The sequence below is a fragment of the Amblyomma mixtum genome, chromosome 10, assembly GCF_055824585.1.
Source record: "Amblyomma mixtum isolate Tamu chromosome 10, ASM5582458v1, whole genome shotgun sequence".
Lineage (NCBI taxonomy): Eukaryota > Metazoa > Arthropoda > Arachnida > Ixodida > Ixodidae > Amblyomma > Amblyomma mixtum.
This window is the reverse complement of record NC_143021.1, coordinates 108,200,974-108,214,191: the sequence shown is the minus strand read 5'-3', so window position 1 is coordinate 108,214,191 and position 13,218 is coordinate 108,200,974. Positions and strand designations below refer to the sequence as shown.

At 51.3% G+C, this 13,218-nt stretch overlaps 2 protein-coding genes across 2 annotated transcripts; one reads left to right on the top strand and one right to left on the bottom strand.

The window, feature by feature from the left end:
* Window positions 1-1,012: 1,012 nt before the first annotated feature.
* LOC149326633 (uncharacterized) lies at window positions 1,013-2,966 on the bottom strand. The gene is made up of 5 exons (XM_089562963.1): window positions 2,765-2,966; window positions 2,481-2,643; window positions 1,902-1,908; window positions 1,554-1,558; window positions 1,013-1,406 (listed from the first exon to the last, which is right to left on the bottom strand). Exons 1-5 carry the CDS (start codon window positions 2,964-2,966, stop codon window positions 1,013-1,015), a joined length of 771 nt encoding a protein of 256 aa, XP_089419089.1.
* A 3,196-nt stretch (window positions 2,967-6,162) lies between these two features.
* On the top strand, window positions 6,163-11,140 carry LOC149326632 (uncharacterized). The gene has a single exon (XM_089563241.1). It carries the CDS (start codon window positions 6,853-6,855, stop codon window positions 9,727-9,729), a length of 2,877 nt encoding a protein of 958 aa, XP_089419367.1. The 5' UTR covers window positions 6,163-6,852; the 3' UTR covers window positions 9,730-11,140.
* Window positions 11,141-13,218: the final 2,078 nt, after the last annotated feature.

The following is a 13,218-nucleotide window of genomic DNA, read 5'->3' as shown; positions in this document are numbered from 1 at the left end:
TGGTTTGGAATGAACAAAGGCGCGTCTAGCTAATACGGCGTCTTCGTTCACTCCCATCTTCCCCCTTTCCCTTACAGCGTGGTGCAGGTGTCCAGCCAGATATGCGAGAGAGATACATTTCCTTTCCTCAAAAAATAAATTTACCGTCCAGCAAGGCGTACAGCCGAATTGGCGATGGCGTTCTGTGGACTCCCTGGCAGCGTTGCAAGACGCTGTCGCGTTCCACACTTACAGGCGAAGTTTAACATGTTAACCACACATCAGTAACACACGCAGACAGCCAATGGACGCGTCATTCGCTGGTAGCACTTGAATCATCATTCACAACCACATTCGTGGCAGAATGCTGTACTCAGGCTTTCGCCTTGCACCACTTTAGTCGCCAAAGTGACTCCTAATTTTTTTGATATCTGGTGACCACTTCGTAAAGGACTTTCGAGTGGATTGTAATTGAACATATCCCGCGGATGTAAAAAAATACTCGAAACATTTTGTACTTCTGCTTTTGTGCAAGCACACCACGCTAAGTTTGTTTTGTTTCCATGTTTGTTGTTTTCATGTGAAATATTTTGTTTGAACACACAAAGGTGGTGTACAACTATTGCTCAATATGCTTCATGTATAAATTAGCAATAAATTAGCAATGGTGCAAGTTATAATCATGAAATCGCTTGTAAATGTTGAAAAATCACTTGTGAAAGTTGAAAGACGAATTACCATGACAATGCACGCAGCTTGAATTGTGAAACAATGAAGTGGTGAAAGAGGTAGGAGACTATTAACCACATTGAAGCTTACAATACTTGCAATGAAACCATTCAACAGTCTAACAACAGATATATCACAGCTTTGTAGTATACTGAAACAATAGGAACACTACAGAATGATGTTAGGATACTGCACTGCATGGCAGGCAATGCAAAAAAATGAAATGGCAATGCCCTATAAGTTATCAAAAGAAACATAGTGCAGATGATATATTTGCTGTCACCTACACCTCAAAAAGTATATCTTAAAATACAGCCTCAGACTCGTCATATTCAGCTATTAGCTCTGTTATTCTAACCTTCAAGTGAGAGGCGATTCTCTTTGGCATCCTGTCAAGGCTCGTGCCAACTGATTGCGCGAAAGTCTCATTTTCGGTGTTCTTGACAAGCTGGGAAAGGAGCTGCTGCTCGAAGTGATAGCAACTGGACGCTTTTTTGGACCGTTTCGAGGGTGGCTCCCTCACTGTGGAGTCTTCCTGCCTGGCAGGCTGACCAGGACTAGCTGCTGCGGGCTCCAGCTCTTCATCAACATTGGCGGTGGGTGATGGTGCTGCCGAATCATCACCTTGCATACTGCTGAAAATTTCTTCTGCTGTTGAGGGGATGTCATCACCTCCTGGCAGGGCCCTTAAGCCCACGCTGAAACAAACAGGGTGTACTCTAGTAAGTTCAGTCTTGTCGTTTCACTTTTTTTTTACTTTACTGCTAACAGAGCACCTGTGCCTTGTCGAGTGTAAGAGCGTTACGCACACGGATGAAGAAAAAGAAAAGGACACGAGCTCTGACTTACACTGATGTTTGAAATTCAGTTGAAATTCAAGGCCCATGCATTTATCATGCCTTCTTATTCATGTCTGTGAGTAGTGCCATTCCAGTAAGCAAAATGCTGAACCAAGTGCTCCAATTATCCACATTAGTGCTAATGTCACAGAGCGAAAATGCTGATGTTGCCGGGAAGTTTCGGTGAGCAAATCTTCTACCTTCCAAAAGCAGGAGCTACATCTCCGACCTATATTCTAGGCAGGGGGCTGCCCACTAACCGTTCCCAACCCTCAGCCTACCCTCAGCACAAACAGTAAAGCCATAAAAAATTACAAAAAACCAACGCACATACTAGCCCAAAACAAAATACACGCGCGTTCTAAGAATGCAGCTCACCCGAACCTATGAGATCACAAACGCTATAACACATAACACAAATGCACAATCGGAAGCATAAAGACCTACAGAAATTTTTGCTACAGATGTCTGACCACCCGCCAACTTTTTATTGCATGTTTGATATTGCTGTACATTTTGAAGCTGGTAAAAAGTTAATCTCATTTTAATATTTTCATAGCCACACAAAAGCCGTGAAACATTTATAAAAACACGAACAATTTTGTACAGGCTCCTCCAGGGTCTTCTTCTAAAGCCATGCTAACGTGATCAAGCGCGGCAGTTCATAGGCAGTTACATGGAAAAAAAACTAATACTAAATCCTCTCTCACAGAAGGGAAACGTCACGGTAAAATAGCATAAATTAGCGAAGGAGGCTCAGTATGAACAAGGTGTGCCCGCGTACAGAAGGTAAAACGAAGGAGGCTCAGTGAACAACCTGTGCGTGAACGTAGCACCCAGTTCATGCCGTGCATTGAACACTTTTCGCGCTCATAACTCCACGTACCTCGATCCGCGAAAACAAATATTCCAAAACAAAGCAAAAGAACTCACTTTCTTGGACGACCACAGTTCTTGTAGAAAGACATTGCTTCGGCAAACTGCCATGACTGCCTCGCAACGTAGGCGCTGCCGCTCCTCGTAGCGAGCTCGATCGCTTTTAGCTCCCGGGTGAAGCGGTCCCGGAGCTTCTTCCATAACTTGTGGCATTCTTCGACTACATTGAAAACGAGGGACAAAAAAAAATCGGCCACACATTACGATACATGCGGCGAGTGGAATGCTTCGGCTGAGAAGGGTACAAGTGAAGCCGAGCACAGCAGTCGGGAACAACTCACCCGTGGAGAGACCGGTGCTTCGCCTTATTTGTTCCCAAGCGTTCTCTTTTCGCTGGTTGTCTCTGAAATCGAGTCGTTTTGTGTCGTGTACACAGGGGTGTTGTTTTATGGCTTCAATAAAGCGTTCCACAACGATATCCGGCTCGGTTTCGATGTTTGGGCAGCTCGCTCCACTCACGCCGCTCGCGCTGGCATCCGCCATTTTTCTCCGCGCGATGCATTGTGGGTCGGCGCGGTCGGCGGCGCCGGCGCGCAATTGGAGCAGGAGCCAAATCTGCGCCGGGCCCGTCGGGGCACGCTGGCAGCCGCCGGTTGCGTCGGCCGCTGCAGTGCGTCGAACTACAGACGGAGCTGTTTTCACCAACGCAACGCAACGTGCGCGCGCGCTCGCTTGCGTTACGTCGGACTATATTCGCGCCTTAAGAGGCCGCGCGGCGCGGCGCGCGCTTCGTCGTTACTTCTCCTCCTCGCCATCGGTTAACCGCTTGGGACGGTTGGGATGGCGGTCTCCGTCCCAAGAGAAGGTTCTTTCTCAAGGCGTTGCGAAAACGCACGCGGGAGCGGCGGCGGCGGCCGTAGAAGAGGCGCAGATATTCGCCATGGAAGGAAGAAAAGAAGACCCAGAAGTGGTAGGGAGGGAGTTGGCTCAAAATCTACACCGCTACCGTTGTGTTCCCAGTGCATTGTGCGCGAACTGCGACAGCCATGACGTCAAACAAAGCATAACTGCCGATTTTCGCTTGTATATCCAGGCTTAACCAGAGCTAAGCCACTGCCAATTTTTTCTCTCTCTTTTTCTCTTTCCTCTTATCTTTCAACTCTCTTCTATCTGCACGCGGCAGCGGTGGTGGCTCGGCTTGAGCCAGTCGGAAGGCCCCTGCACTTTCCTTTTCATCCTTCTCTCAGTCGCAACCAACCAACCCCAGACGCAGCAGCAGACGGATAGCAGACGAGCCATCAAGCCAGACAGGCGCTCTTCGCAGGGCCTCGTCCTAGCCCATTGTGCTCTCGGCCCTTGTATATATGTTGTAAAAGCCTTGTAAATATTGTATAGAAACGTCCGTTCACTCACCATCGCCTCGACCGTTCTTCGCTCAGCTCTGCGCAGCAGTGGCAGCAGTCTGAGACGCTCCAGTCGCAACAGTGGTGGCAGCGGTGGGATCGACTGGCGTCTGCTACCTCGGCGCCGTGAGTGCCTGATGTTTTCCCCTCAATTCGCCAGACTGCTCGAGCACACGTGATTGTAGTCTAGAGTAGGGCTGTGTGGAACACTGGAGGGAGCTTTGCTGTTTAGAGCATAGTAGGAGTGCCTTGAAAGTGCCTTGAAACGACAGCTGATGCAGAGGGAGTTAACAAGGCTTTGTTGTAAAGGATTGCTTGCGCGTTTCATACTAGTAGTGCTATAGTAGTGAACGTCAAGGGAATTCTAATAAAAGGGCAAACTGCAACAGGCTATTGCGTGCGACGGAGAGCTTCAAAGTGAAGGAACTCATCGAAATTTGTGAAGAGTTGGACATTGATTTGGGCCCCGCAAAACGAAAGGATGCGGTTCTTGAGATCATGCGGGCAGAGGAAGAAACGGCTGAGGCAGCCAACAAGGCCTGGGTTGAGATCAAAGAGCGCCGTGAGCGCAAGGACGCAGAGCGTGAGCGACAAGAACGCCTTGAGCACGAGGAGGCCAAAGAACGACTTGAGTGCGAAACCAAAGGATGCTTTGGGCGCGAAGGCAAAGAAAGCCGTTGGCGCGAAGAGGCAGGAAAACGGGAGGAGCCTGAGATAAAACGGCGTGCTCGCGTAAGGAAACTTATGGACCTAGAGCTTCGAGCGCATCAGATTAGTTTAGAGAGAAATAAAACTCTCGTTCTGCATGAGACCAACGGTCGGCAGCCGAAAGACAGGCCGCCGCCCTTCGTGATCGCCGAGGATATGGCGAAGTATTTGACGGAGTTGGAGCGCATCTGCGAGAGAAAGCGTGTGGAGCGGAATGGTTGGACACAGAAGTTAGGAGCCCTTCCTTCCTGCGAAGCGTATGACGTTGTAAAGCGCCTCTTGGACGGCGGCTTGGCACACTACGATCAGGTGAAAGGCTTCTTACTGACGAGATATAACTTGTCACTGGCGGACCATCGCCAAAGGTACCAGCGCGAGCAGAATAACACCAAATCGTTTTATGATTTTCCCTACCAGTTTAAAGCCGACATTTTAGAATGGCTGCAAAATGCGGAAGGTTCAGAGGTATATAGAGCGCGTAGCTGCGGAGCAGCCCTGCCAGTGCGGCACAGATGAAGGTAGTTCGTACGTGGCAGATGTAACTGCTGCTGTAACAGTGGAAGATGCCCGCATTCGCGAACTGAGGAGACCTCTCTACCTTCGGATAGGGTAGCCACGGCATCGGATGATGCAGTTACAGAGGTCTCGCCCATTGAGATCGGAGCGGAGTTTAAGAAAATTGGGTCTCCTAGCATGTCAAAAGCTGGTGTGGTGGTGGTGAAAAGCATTCATTTAGTAACTTACAGAGAGATGCTCGGGGAGAAACCCCTAGTGGGTCTCACCCCTTACAATACTAGGCGGAGTCCCCTCATTCCGGGATCCCGTTGGTCATGACCGCTACACAAGTCCGCTGAACCAGGGCCTCTTGGGCCGATAGTTCCTGGCAGCTGAGCAGGGCCGCCTCCCTGTCCTCTCGTGTAGGGAAGGGGTGGTGAGGGGGGAGAGAAGGATTTTTTTCTGCATGCCCAAACCATGTGGAAGGTGCACACAGAATGAGCAGCGGCCATCAAAAGAAGGATTAAAGTGCTTGAGAACCGCCGGGCACAGAAGGATGTTTGTGTAGAGCCTGAGGAGAATTCGTTCGCCAGCTTTACCAAGTCCTTTCATAGGAACTGGGTATCGCCGGTGTTGGGCCCGATAGTGCTCAGTAATGTCTTTAAAAGAAAGAAGAGGGCTGTGATCTGGGTTAAGGTCCTCCCAAGGGACGCCTGGTGCCCGGTGAGTGAGTGTGCGGGCTGTCTAATGGGCGGCTTACTTACCTGGCATGCCTTGGTGGCCGGGGACCCATATGATTCAGCGATCAGTTGGATCGCCGTCGCCATCCCTGCTTGGCAGCAGTGACAGCGCTGACTACGGACGCCTAATTTTCGCTCCTCAATTTGTGCAGGCCTTGCCTTGTGTGGTCACTGACCATTGTGCAACTGCCCCTAGCGCATCTGCACAATCGCCTACCGCCTGTCTCCGGTGTTACGACTCGCCTTCGTCCTGGGGAAGACAACGACATGGCAGCAGCGAAACGCCGACAAACCCCGAGACGCGCGTTGGGTGAGCGCCTGGATTGCCACGGAAGCCGCGTCCGTCTACCCGGTTGAGCGAGCGTTTCCCGTACACCGAGTGTGAACGCGCGTTCGAAATGCGTGCGAACGCCGCTCATGGACGTTCCGGCGTCTGCGCTACGTGGATGGCATCGTTCCCCTCTCCCAGCGCGTGACGACGGCGTGATCTCTCGGGAGTGAGTGAGTGCGTGTGTGTCTGTGATTGGTGCCAGTGAAACCCGGCCCCCATCTAGGGACCCTAGGGAAGGGAACTCTTAAAAAAGCCGGCAGCGGCACGGCCGAGGAGCTTGTTGTCATCATGCTCTCCTGTTGAGCTGTCACGATGCTGCGTTCCTGCAGCTCACTTGTAAATATTGTATAAATTCCTCTTCTTTGTCTTTTCCCAGCAGCCTCGTCTCAGGCGTCCCTCATTTTCCTCTCCGGGGCACGTCCATGCTACCTCGTCCGTAACAAACTGGTTGGCAGCGGTGGGACGCGAATCGTCGGACGCCGGCGGAGAGTTGCGGACAACGGGACGCTGAGCAGCAGCACGGCGAGTCGGGGGCAGTGCAACAGCCCTGTGTGTTGACTGGTTGCCTGCAGCGGACCGACTGCGCTGGATTCTTGGCTGCGAGGTTTGGTGAGTGCGGGACTTTCTTCTGCTGAGTTTTGCCAGGCTTTTGTTAGTGTCGGGAACAGAGCTGGTAATTGGGTTGTCGTTGCTGCTGGGTTAGTTGCAGCAAGACAATAGCGGGCAGTAGAGAAGCAGCACTCGGAGCAGCCATGGATTTGAAGACGCTGCGCAAACCAAAGTTACTGGAGCTTGCGAAAGAGTTGGGTCTGGAGGTATCAGACAAACTCAGAAAACCAGAACTGCTGAAGGCTATTCTTGCGTTAGAGGCTGAAGATGACGAGCTTGCGGAATGCCTTGAGGCCATTGAGGAGAGGGAATTGGCAAAAAGAGAACAAGAGGAACGCGAACGTAAAGAAAAGCAAGAGGAACGCGAACGTAAAGAAAAACAAGAGCAAGAGGAACGCGAACGTAAAGAAAAACAAGAGAAAGAGGAACTTGAACGTAAAGAAAAACAAGAGAAAGAGGAACGCGAGTGTCAATACGCTTTGGAAATGAAGCGTCTCGACATAGAGATGGAACGCGTTCGTGGGTCAAGTCAGGCACACGGTGCAGGAGAGCGGGTATCGTACAAAATGACTGACTTAATGCGGCCGTTTCAGACTGGAGACGACATTGGTTTCTTCCTTGTTAACTTCGAGCGAACGTGCGAGTATCAGCGGTTTTCTAAGGAAACGTGGCCACGGCGTTTGCTCACTTTGTTGCCCGCTGAGGCGGCCGACGTAATCGCTCGCCTGAAGAAAGAGGAGGCGGAGGATTACGATCTTGTGAAATCGAGTCTGCTTAAAAAGTACAGGTTGTCGGCAGAAGCGTTCCGTCGGAAGTTTCGCGAAACGGAGAAAGACAAAAACGAGTCATATCCGGATTTCGCCTACAAGCTTATGTCAAACATGCAGGAATGGCTTAAAGAAGAGAAAGCGTTTGGCAATCACGAGAAAGTTCTGCAGTGTTTCGGGCTGGAGCAATTTTATAGACGATTACCGGAAAACGTGCGGTACTGGGTCTTGGACAGGCCAGACGTTAGTACCGTGGCGAGAGCCGCTGAGTTAGCAGAGGAGTTTGTGACTCGTCGGGCTCGCGGAGCCAGGGACGGTCAACGGGGTGAATTCGGCTCGAAGTTTGAGAGGCCGAAATTCACGCCCATCAGACCAAAAGAGGGCAAACGTGGTGAGGATGCGAGTAAAAATGATCCGACCGGGCGCACAGAGACGGCGGCAGCCGACAACGAACGCAGGAAGAGGTTAGAGGCGAGGCAAACGCGCGTGTGTTATACTTGCCAGAAGCCGGGACACTTTTGGGCGCAGTGTCCCGAAGCGAAAACTAAGCTCGTATTTTTGTCAGTATGCAGTAATGACGAGAACATGAAGCTTCTGGAGCCGTACATGCGAGACCTCGTCGTGAACGGGAAAGAGTGCCGAGTGCTTCGTGATTCCGCGGCGACGATGGATGTGGTTCACCCCTCTTTCGTAGAACCCGATATGTTCACGGGCGAGTGCGCATGGATCAAGCAAGCCGTGGAAGCACATAGCGTGTGTCTGCCCGTTGCAAAAGTGCGTATTGAAGGACCTTTCGGCGCACTTGAGACAGAGGCCGCGGTGTCATCTATGCTCCCCCCTCAGTATCCGTACCTATTTTCAAACAGGTCCGATCACCTCCTGCGCGAAAAGGGACTCGTGTTTGGTGAGGGTAGCGTTCAGGCCTTGACCAGATCGAGAGCTCGGGAGCTTGCTGCAAAGGCGGTAGTCGCGGAGGCAGATTTGGAAGGCCAAATTGACGGTGGTAAGCTACACCGCGATAGTGTCAGGGACCGAGTTAGAAGCGCCGCTCAGTCGCCGGATGACACGAGTGCTGTGCAGAAGTGGCGGCATAGGACAGGTTTGGTCCAGGAAAGAAAGGCCACTTCGGCAGCGAGGACCGAGGAGTTCGGTCAAGAAGCTAGCGAAGAGTGCAGATCCACAAGCCGTGAGGGCTCGGGGGATAATGTAGGCATTAAGGCTAGCAATGAGGAAGAGTGCAGATCCGCAAGTCGTGAGGGCTTGGGGGATAATGTAGGCACTGCTAAAAATAAGGAAAGGGGCAATGCGTTGGTTTTGAGCCCAGAGAAGCATGCACTTTCCGGGAAGGAGGCTGATTGCTGCGATCGAGAAGGTAGTACCCAGGACAATAACGCTACGTTAGCCGAACAGCGTCTCATAGTTCAAGTTCCGGGCAAGAGCGTTAGGGTATTAGGATCGAATAGCAAGCCTCAGGAGAGCAAGTTATGCTCAGCAGGAGGTAAAGTGCTGTCGGGAGAGCTAGCTACTGCGACCTGCGGTGACTCACCGAAAGCACGAGCCGATAATTCGAACTTAAGGGTGAAATACGGCTCGGTGCTGCGTCAGAAAGAAGATGCGGAGGTTGAGGGCACCGCGAGAAAGGGAGGCGCGCAGGGCCGTTCTGCGAAGGCAGTTTTAGGAAGGCGACCACGCGCAAGGAGAGCCAAGACGAGGGGTGCTCTCGAGAGAACGGACGAAGTACGGGCCGAGGACATTGTAAAGTTAAAGGCCGGCCAGCAGCGTAATCGTCCGAGGCTATCATCACGGCACTCCATATGCGTCAGGCACCGCGCTAAGGCCAGACTAGCTCGGCGTTTACAGACAGCGCGAAAGCCACCTTACCCATTGTGGGGACGCTACGGTAGCAGGACGCGTAAAACTCGCAGCGGGCCGCAGAGGACGCCCAGCTACGGCATGGAAGAACGCCGCAGAACGCGTTCCAGTCGAAGGACACGGTTGAATCGAGAAAGGAGTCCTCGTAGGCGTTTCTTTCATACGCGACCGTCATCCCCTCGCATTCAAATGTTCAGACGCTACTCAGGTGTTGGAGACACGCGGCCGGGGTGCGGAACAAATCAGTGTCGCGTGGCGTCTGAGGCTCGCAGGTGTCGAAGCGCAGTTAAGCCCTTCGAATTTTGTGAATTGTCGGCTGCTAAAGCCACTGTTGGTGTGCGACCGCGCAGGGCGCGGTTGAAGAATAGGCGACCCCTTTGAGCCGCGGCGCGGCTCGTTAGCAGCGGATTCCGAGGATGTCTCTGCTGTTTTAAACCATTCCTGCAGAAAAAGCGTTTTGCAAAAAAAAAAAAAAGTGAAAAAAAAGTTTTGAGCAGGAATAGGTTTCGGACGCGTTGGTTACATTGGAAGCGTTCCTTTTGGACAAAGATTGTTTCGAAAAATGCACTAGTGGTGCCCATGTATAGCAGCGTCCGTTAAAACGCGAAGTGCTAGCCAGACGGGCCATTTAGGCCACTAGCATAAGCGCCTGGAGTCGCTTGATTTTTTTGGAATTTGGGAAATTAAGGTGACTTTGGCTCCGATGTTGAGCGAATCTTTGCGGGGATATGCAAGGTGACGGCAGTATGCTGCTATGCAGAATGAAATAATGTTGTGGTCATTACTAATCGGAATACATCACAAAAAGGGGAGTCTCAAAGGTAATGCCGATAGCTTAAGTTGAGGTCCCTAGCGCAAGAATCAGCATCATAGTTGCAGTTCGCTGGTGGTTTTTTTTCCTGATATAGGATTTTGAGCCTATTGGTTTTGTTTATTGTTTTAAATTAAGATGCGCTTTGTGGTGTAATGTGCCGATCTGTGGGAGTTTTCTGAGTGCTGCTGGACTACTCCCAGTGATTAATTAATTGACTTTGTTTGAAGGAAAGAGCCTGGCATTGCTTAGTGGGGATTGTGTCGTGCTTGCGGACTGAGCGGTTGGGTTTTCGGCGTGGTTCTAACGCTAGCGGAGCACGAGTCACTTTGCAGTGCCCTTTGGGAACCTGCACATGCGAAGGAAGACTTCGGGGTGCGCTGAGCTCCAGAACCGCCGAGAGACAACTGACTCCGGTTGAGACCAGCCTCAAGCGACATCCCTCCGTACAGCGGATGCTGTCCCCTGTCCATCGGGATCTCCTTCCCCCGGCGGGGCAGTCTGTTACGACTCGCCTTCGTCCTGGGGAAGACAACGACATGGCAGCAGCGAAACGCCGACAAACCCCGAGACGCGCGTTGGGTGAGCGCCTGGATTGCCACGGAAGCCGCGTCCGTCTACCCGGTTGAGCGAGCGTTTCCCGTACACCGAGTGTGAACGCGCGTTCGAAATGCGTGCGAACGCCGCTCATGGACGTTCCGGCGTCTGCGCTACGTGGATGGCATCGTTCCCCTCTCCCAGCGCGTGACGACGGCGTGATCTCTCGGGAGTGAGTGAGTGCGTGTGTGTCTGTGATTGGTGCCAGTGAAACCCGGCCCCCATCTAGGGACCCTAGGGAAGGGAACTCTTAAAAAAGCCGGCAGCGGCACGGCCGAGGAGCTTGTTGTCATCATGCTCTCCTGTTGAGCTGTCACGATGCTGCGTTCCTGCAGCTCACTTGTAAATATTGTATAAATTCCTCTTCTTTGTCTTTTCCCAGCAGCCTCGTCTCAGGCGTCCCTCATTTTCCTCTCCGGGGCACGTCCATGCTACCTCGTCCGTAACACCGGATTCTAAAGCAGCGCTGAGGCATCCACCCCCAGCTGCGGGCCAATCAGCCTCACCAGTATCTACGTGACGTCATCCCAAGAGGACTTCATATACCTGCAAGCAAGCCCGGGAACCTTTCTTGGCAGCAGTGACAGCGCTGACTACGGACGCCTAATTTTTGCTCCTCAATTTGTGCAGGTTAGTTCTCGTACCGAAATTTGCATATTGTCATTTCTACTGAGCGCTGTTGTTGCTGCTGCCAAAGCAAGTTTGTTTTTTTTTACTGTGAAATTTGCTGGCTGTTTTCTTCTGTGTAGAAGCTGTAATATGACAAAGGGTGCGAAAAGCAATGACAGAGAGAATCGCGCCGAAAGCCGCGATCAACGCTCCGAAATGGCCGAAATGAAAGAAAGCTTAACTTTCATCAACGACGCATTTGAAACGTTCAAGAAGCAGCTTAGTGCTGTCTTGGCAGAAAATCAGGAAATAAAGAAAGAAAATCAATGTCTTCGCAATATATACACTGAAAATGAAAAGCGAATAACTGCCCTTGAAAGTAAACTGGTCCAGTGCGAGCAGTATTCACGGCGATGCAACTTGGAGATTAAAGGAGTGACAGAAAGCGATCAAGAAGACCTTGAGTCGGTTGTCGGGAAAATGGGTGATGCTGTGGGAGTGACTATATCGCCGGTTGATATCGAGGCTTGTCATCGCGTACCAACACGCAACGCAGAAGCGAAGAACATTATTGTCCAGTTTAGAAGCCGTAGGCTGCGGGACCATGTTCTTGAAAAGGCTAGAAAACAACGTTTGACAACTGCTTCGCTGGACTTGCCCCCTCCCACGGCCCATGCCATGGCCAATACTAACGACAGTGCTAATGACAGTGCCGCCGGTGCCGTCAATGCTGCTCCAGTATTCGTGAATGAGCACTTATGCCCCCGTTTGAAAGAACTTCTATCCTTGGCCGTTGCTAGAAAGCGCCAATTTCACTGGAAATTCGTTTGGACACGGAATGGACGTATCTTCGCGCGTCAGCTTGAGGGTAGTGCGTTAGTTGAAATCAACTCTGCTGAAAGTCTTAATATGATTGCATAGATCAAGGGTATTAACGACCAGGGATCTTTCATTTTCCATGGCTCTGCACGAAGATTACCAGGAGTTTGTCCCGAATCGCTGTAACCTTGTTCTGATGTCCAAAACATTGAAACAGTTCTTCATGTAAACGCCTGTTCCCTCGTTAAAGGGAGACTGAAGCACTTTTTTTTGAAAATCAGGCTGGCAGCGGCGTCCTATAGTTTTTCATGCTATATAAAGGAATATCGCATCCAAATAAGGCAAAAACAAGCGCGAATTGCCTTTTTTAGTCGAAATACGCGGCCTGTGCCGCGGGGTACGCCGCGCGGCGCGCCGCCGCACGTGATTGGTCAAGAGAGGTCGTGACGACACTTTGAGGACCGGAGAAGCTGCCGATGCGGATCCGGCGCTGCGTTGAGTGCAGATCGCCGCTTTCCGTGGCGTTGTAAAAGCGAATACGGCGACTATTTTTTTACTGACCTCCATAGAAAAGGATACTACAGTTTGTTCATTCAACGTATCACCTGAAAGAAAAAAGACGCAAGCAAGAAATTCTACGCCTAGCACAAGCATACGCCAGCGTCAAAGACGCGATACAGACCATGCGTAAAAGGTGCCAGCACAACCTCGGCTCGCATTCTCGGAAAGGAAGGGGTGCGAACAATACTCAAGTCAATTACCACCACCGGACGCCTCCTGGCTCGCCCGAAAGAGCGTCATCCTAAAGAGAAGGCCCAAAGCACTGAGTACAAAAAATCCTGTTCTCAGTACCTGGCGTTGCAGGTTATGGAAAGAAAGTATTTCAAGGAAACGATGAAGCAGCACAAAGTTGATGTCAAAATGAGCGAAGCGCAATGGCCAAGCTCTGTGAGGCATGTGACCACAGGATAGTGACGCAATCAGTGTGCGCTGGAAACCAAGCCAAATACGCGCACAAGGCTGCTGCTTCACTC

What these genes read in the sequence shown, in the direction of transcription:
- LOC149326633 (XM_089562963.1), bottom strand. Translation starts at nt 2,966, where the DNA reads ATGGCGGATGCCAGCGCGAGCGGCGTGAGTGGAGCGAGCTGCCCAAAC. An exon ending in AAGCACCGGTCTCTCCACGG is followed by an intron (nt 2,644 to 2,764) that starts GTGAGTTGTTCC and finishes TTTTCAATGTAG; the next exon opens with TCGAAGAATGCCACAAGTTA.
- LOC149326632 (XM_089563241.1), top strand. Translation starts at nt 6,853, where the DNA reads ATGGATTTGAAGACGCTGCGCAAACCAAAGTTACTGGAGCTTGCGAAA.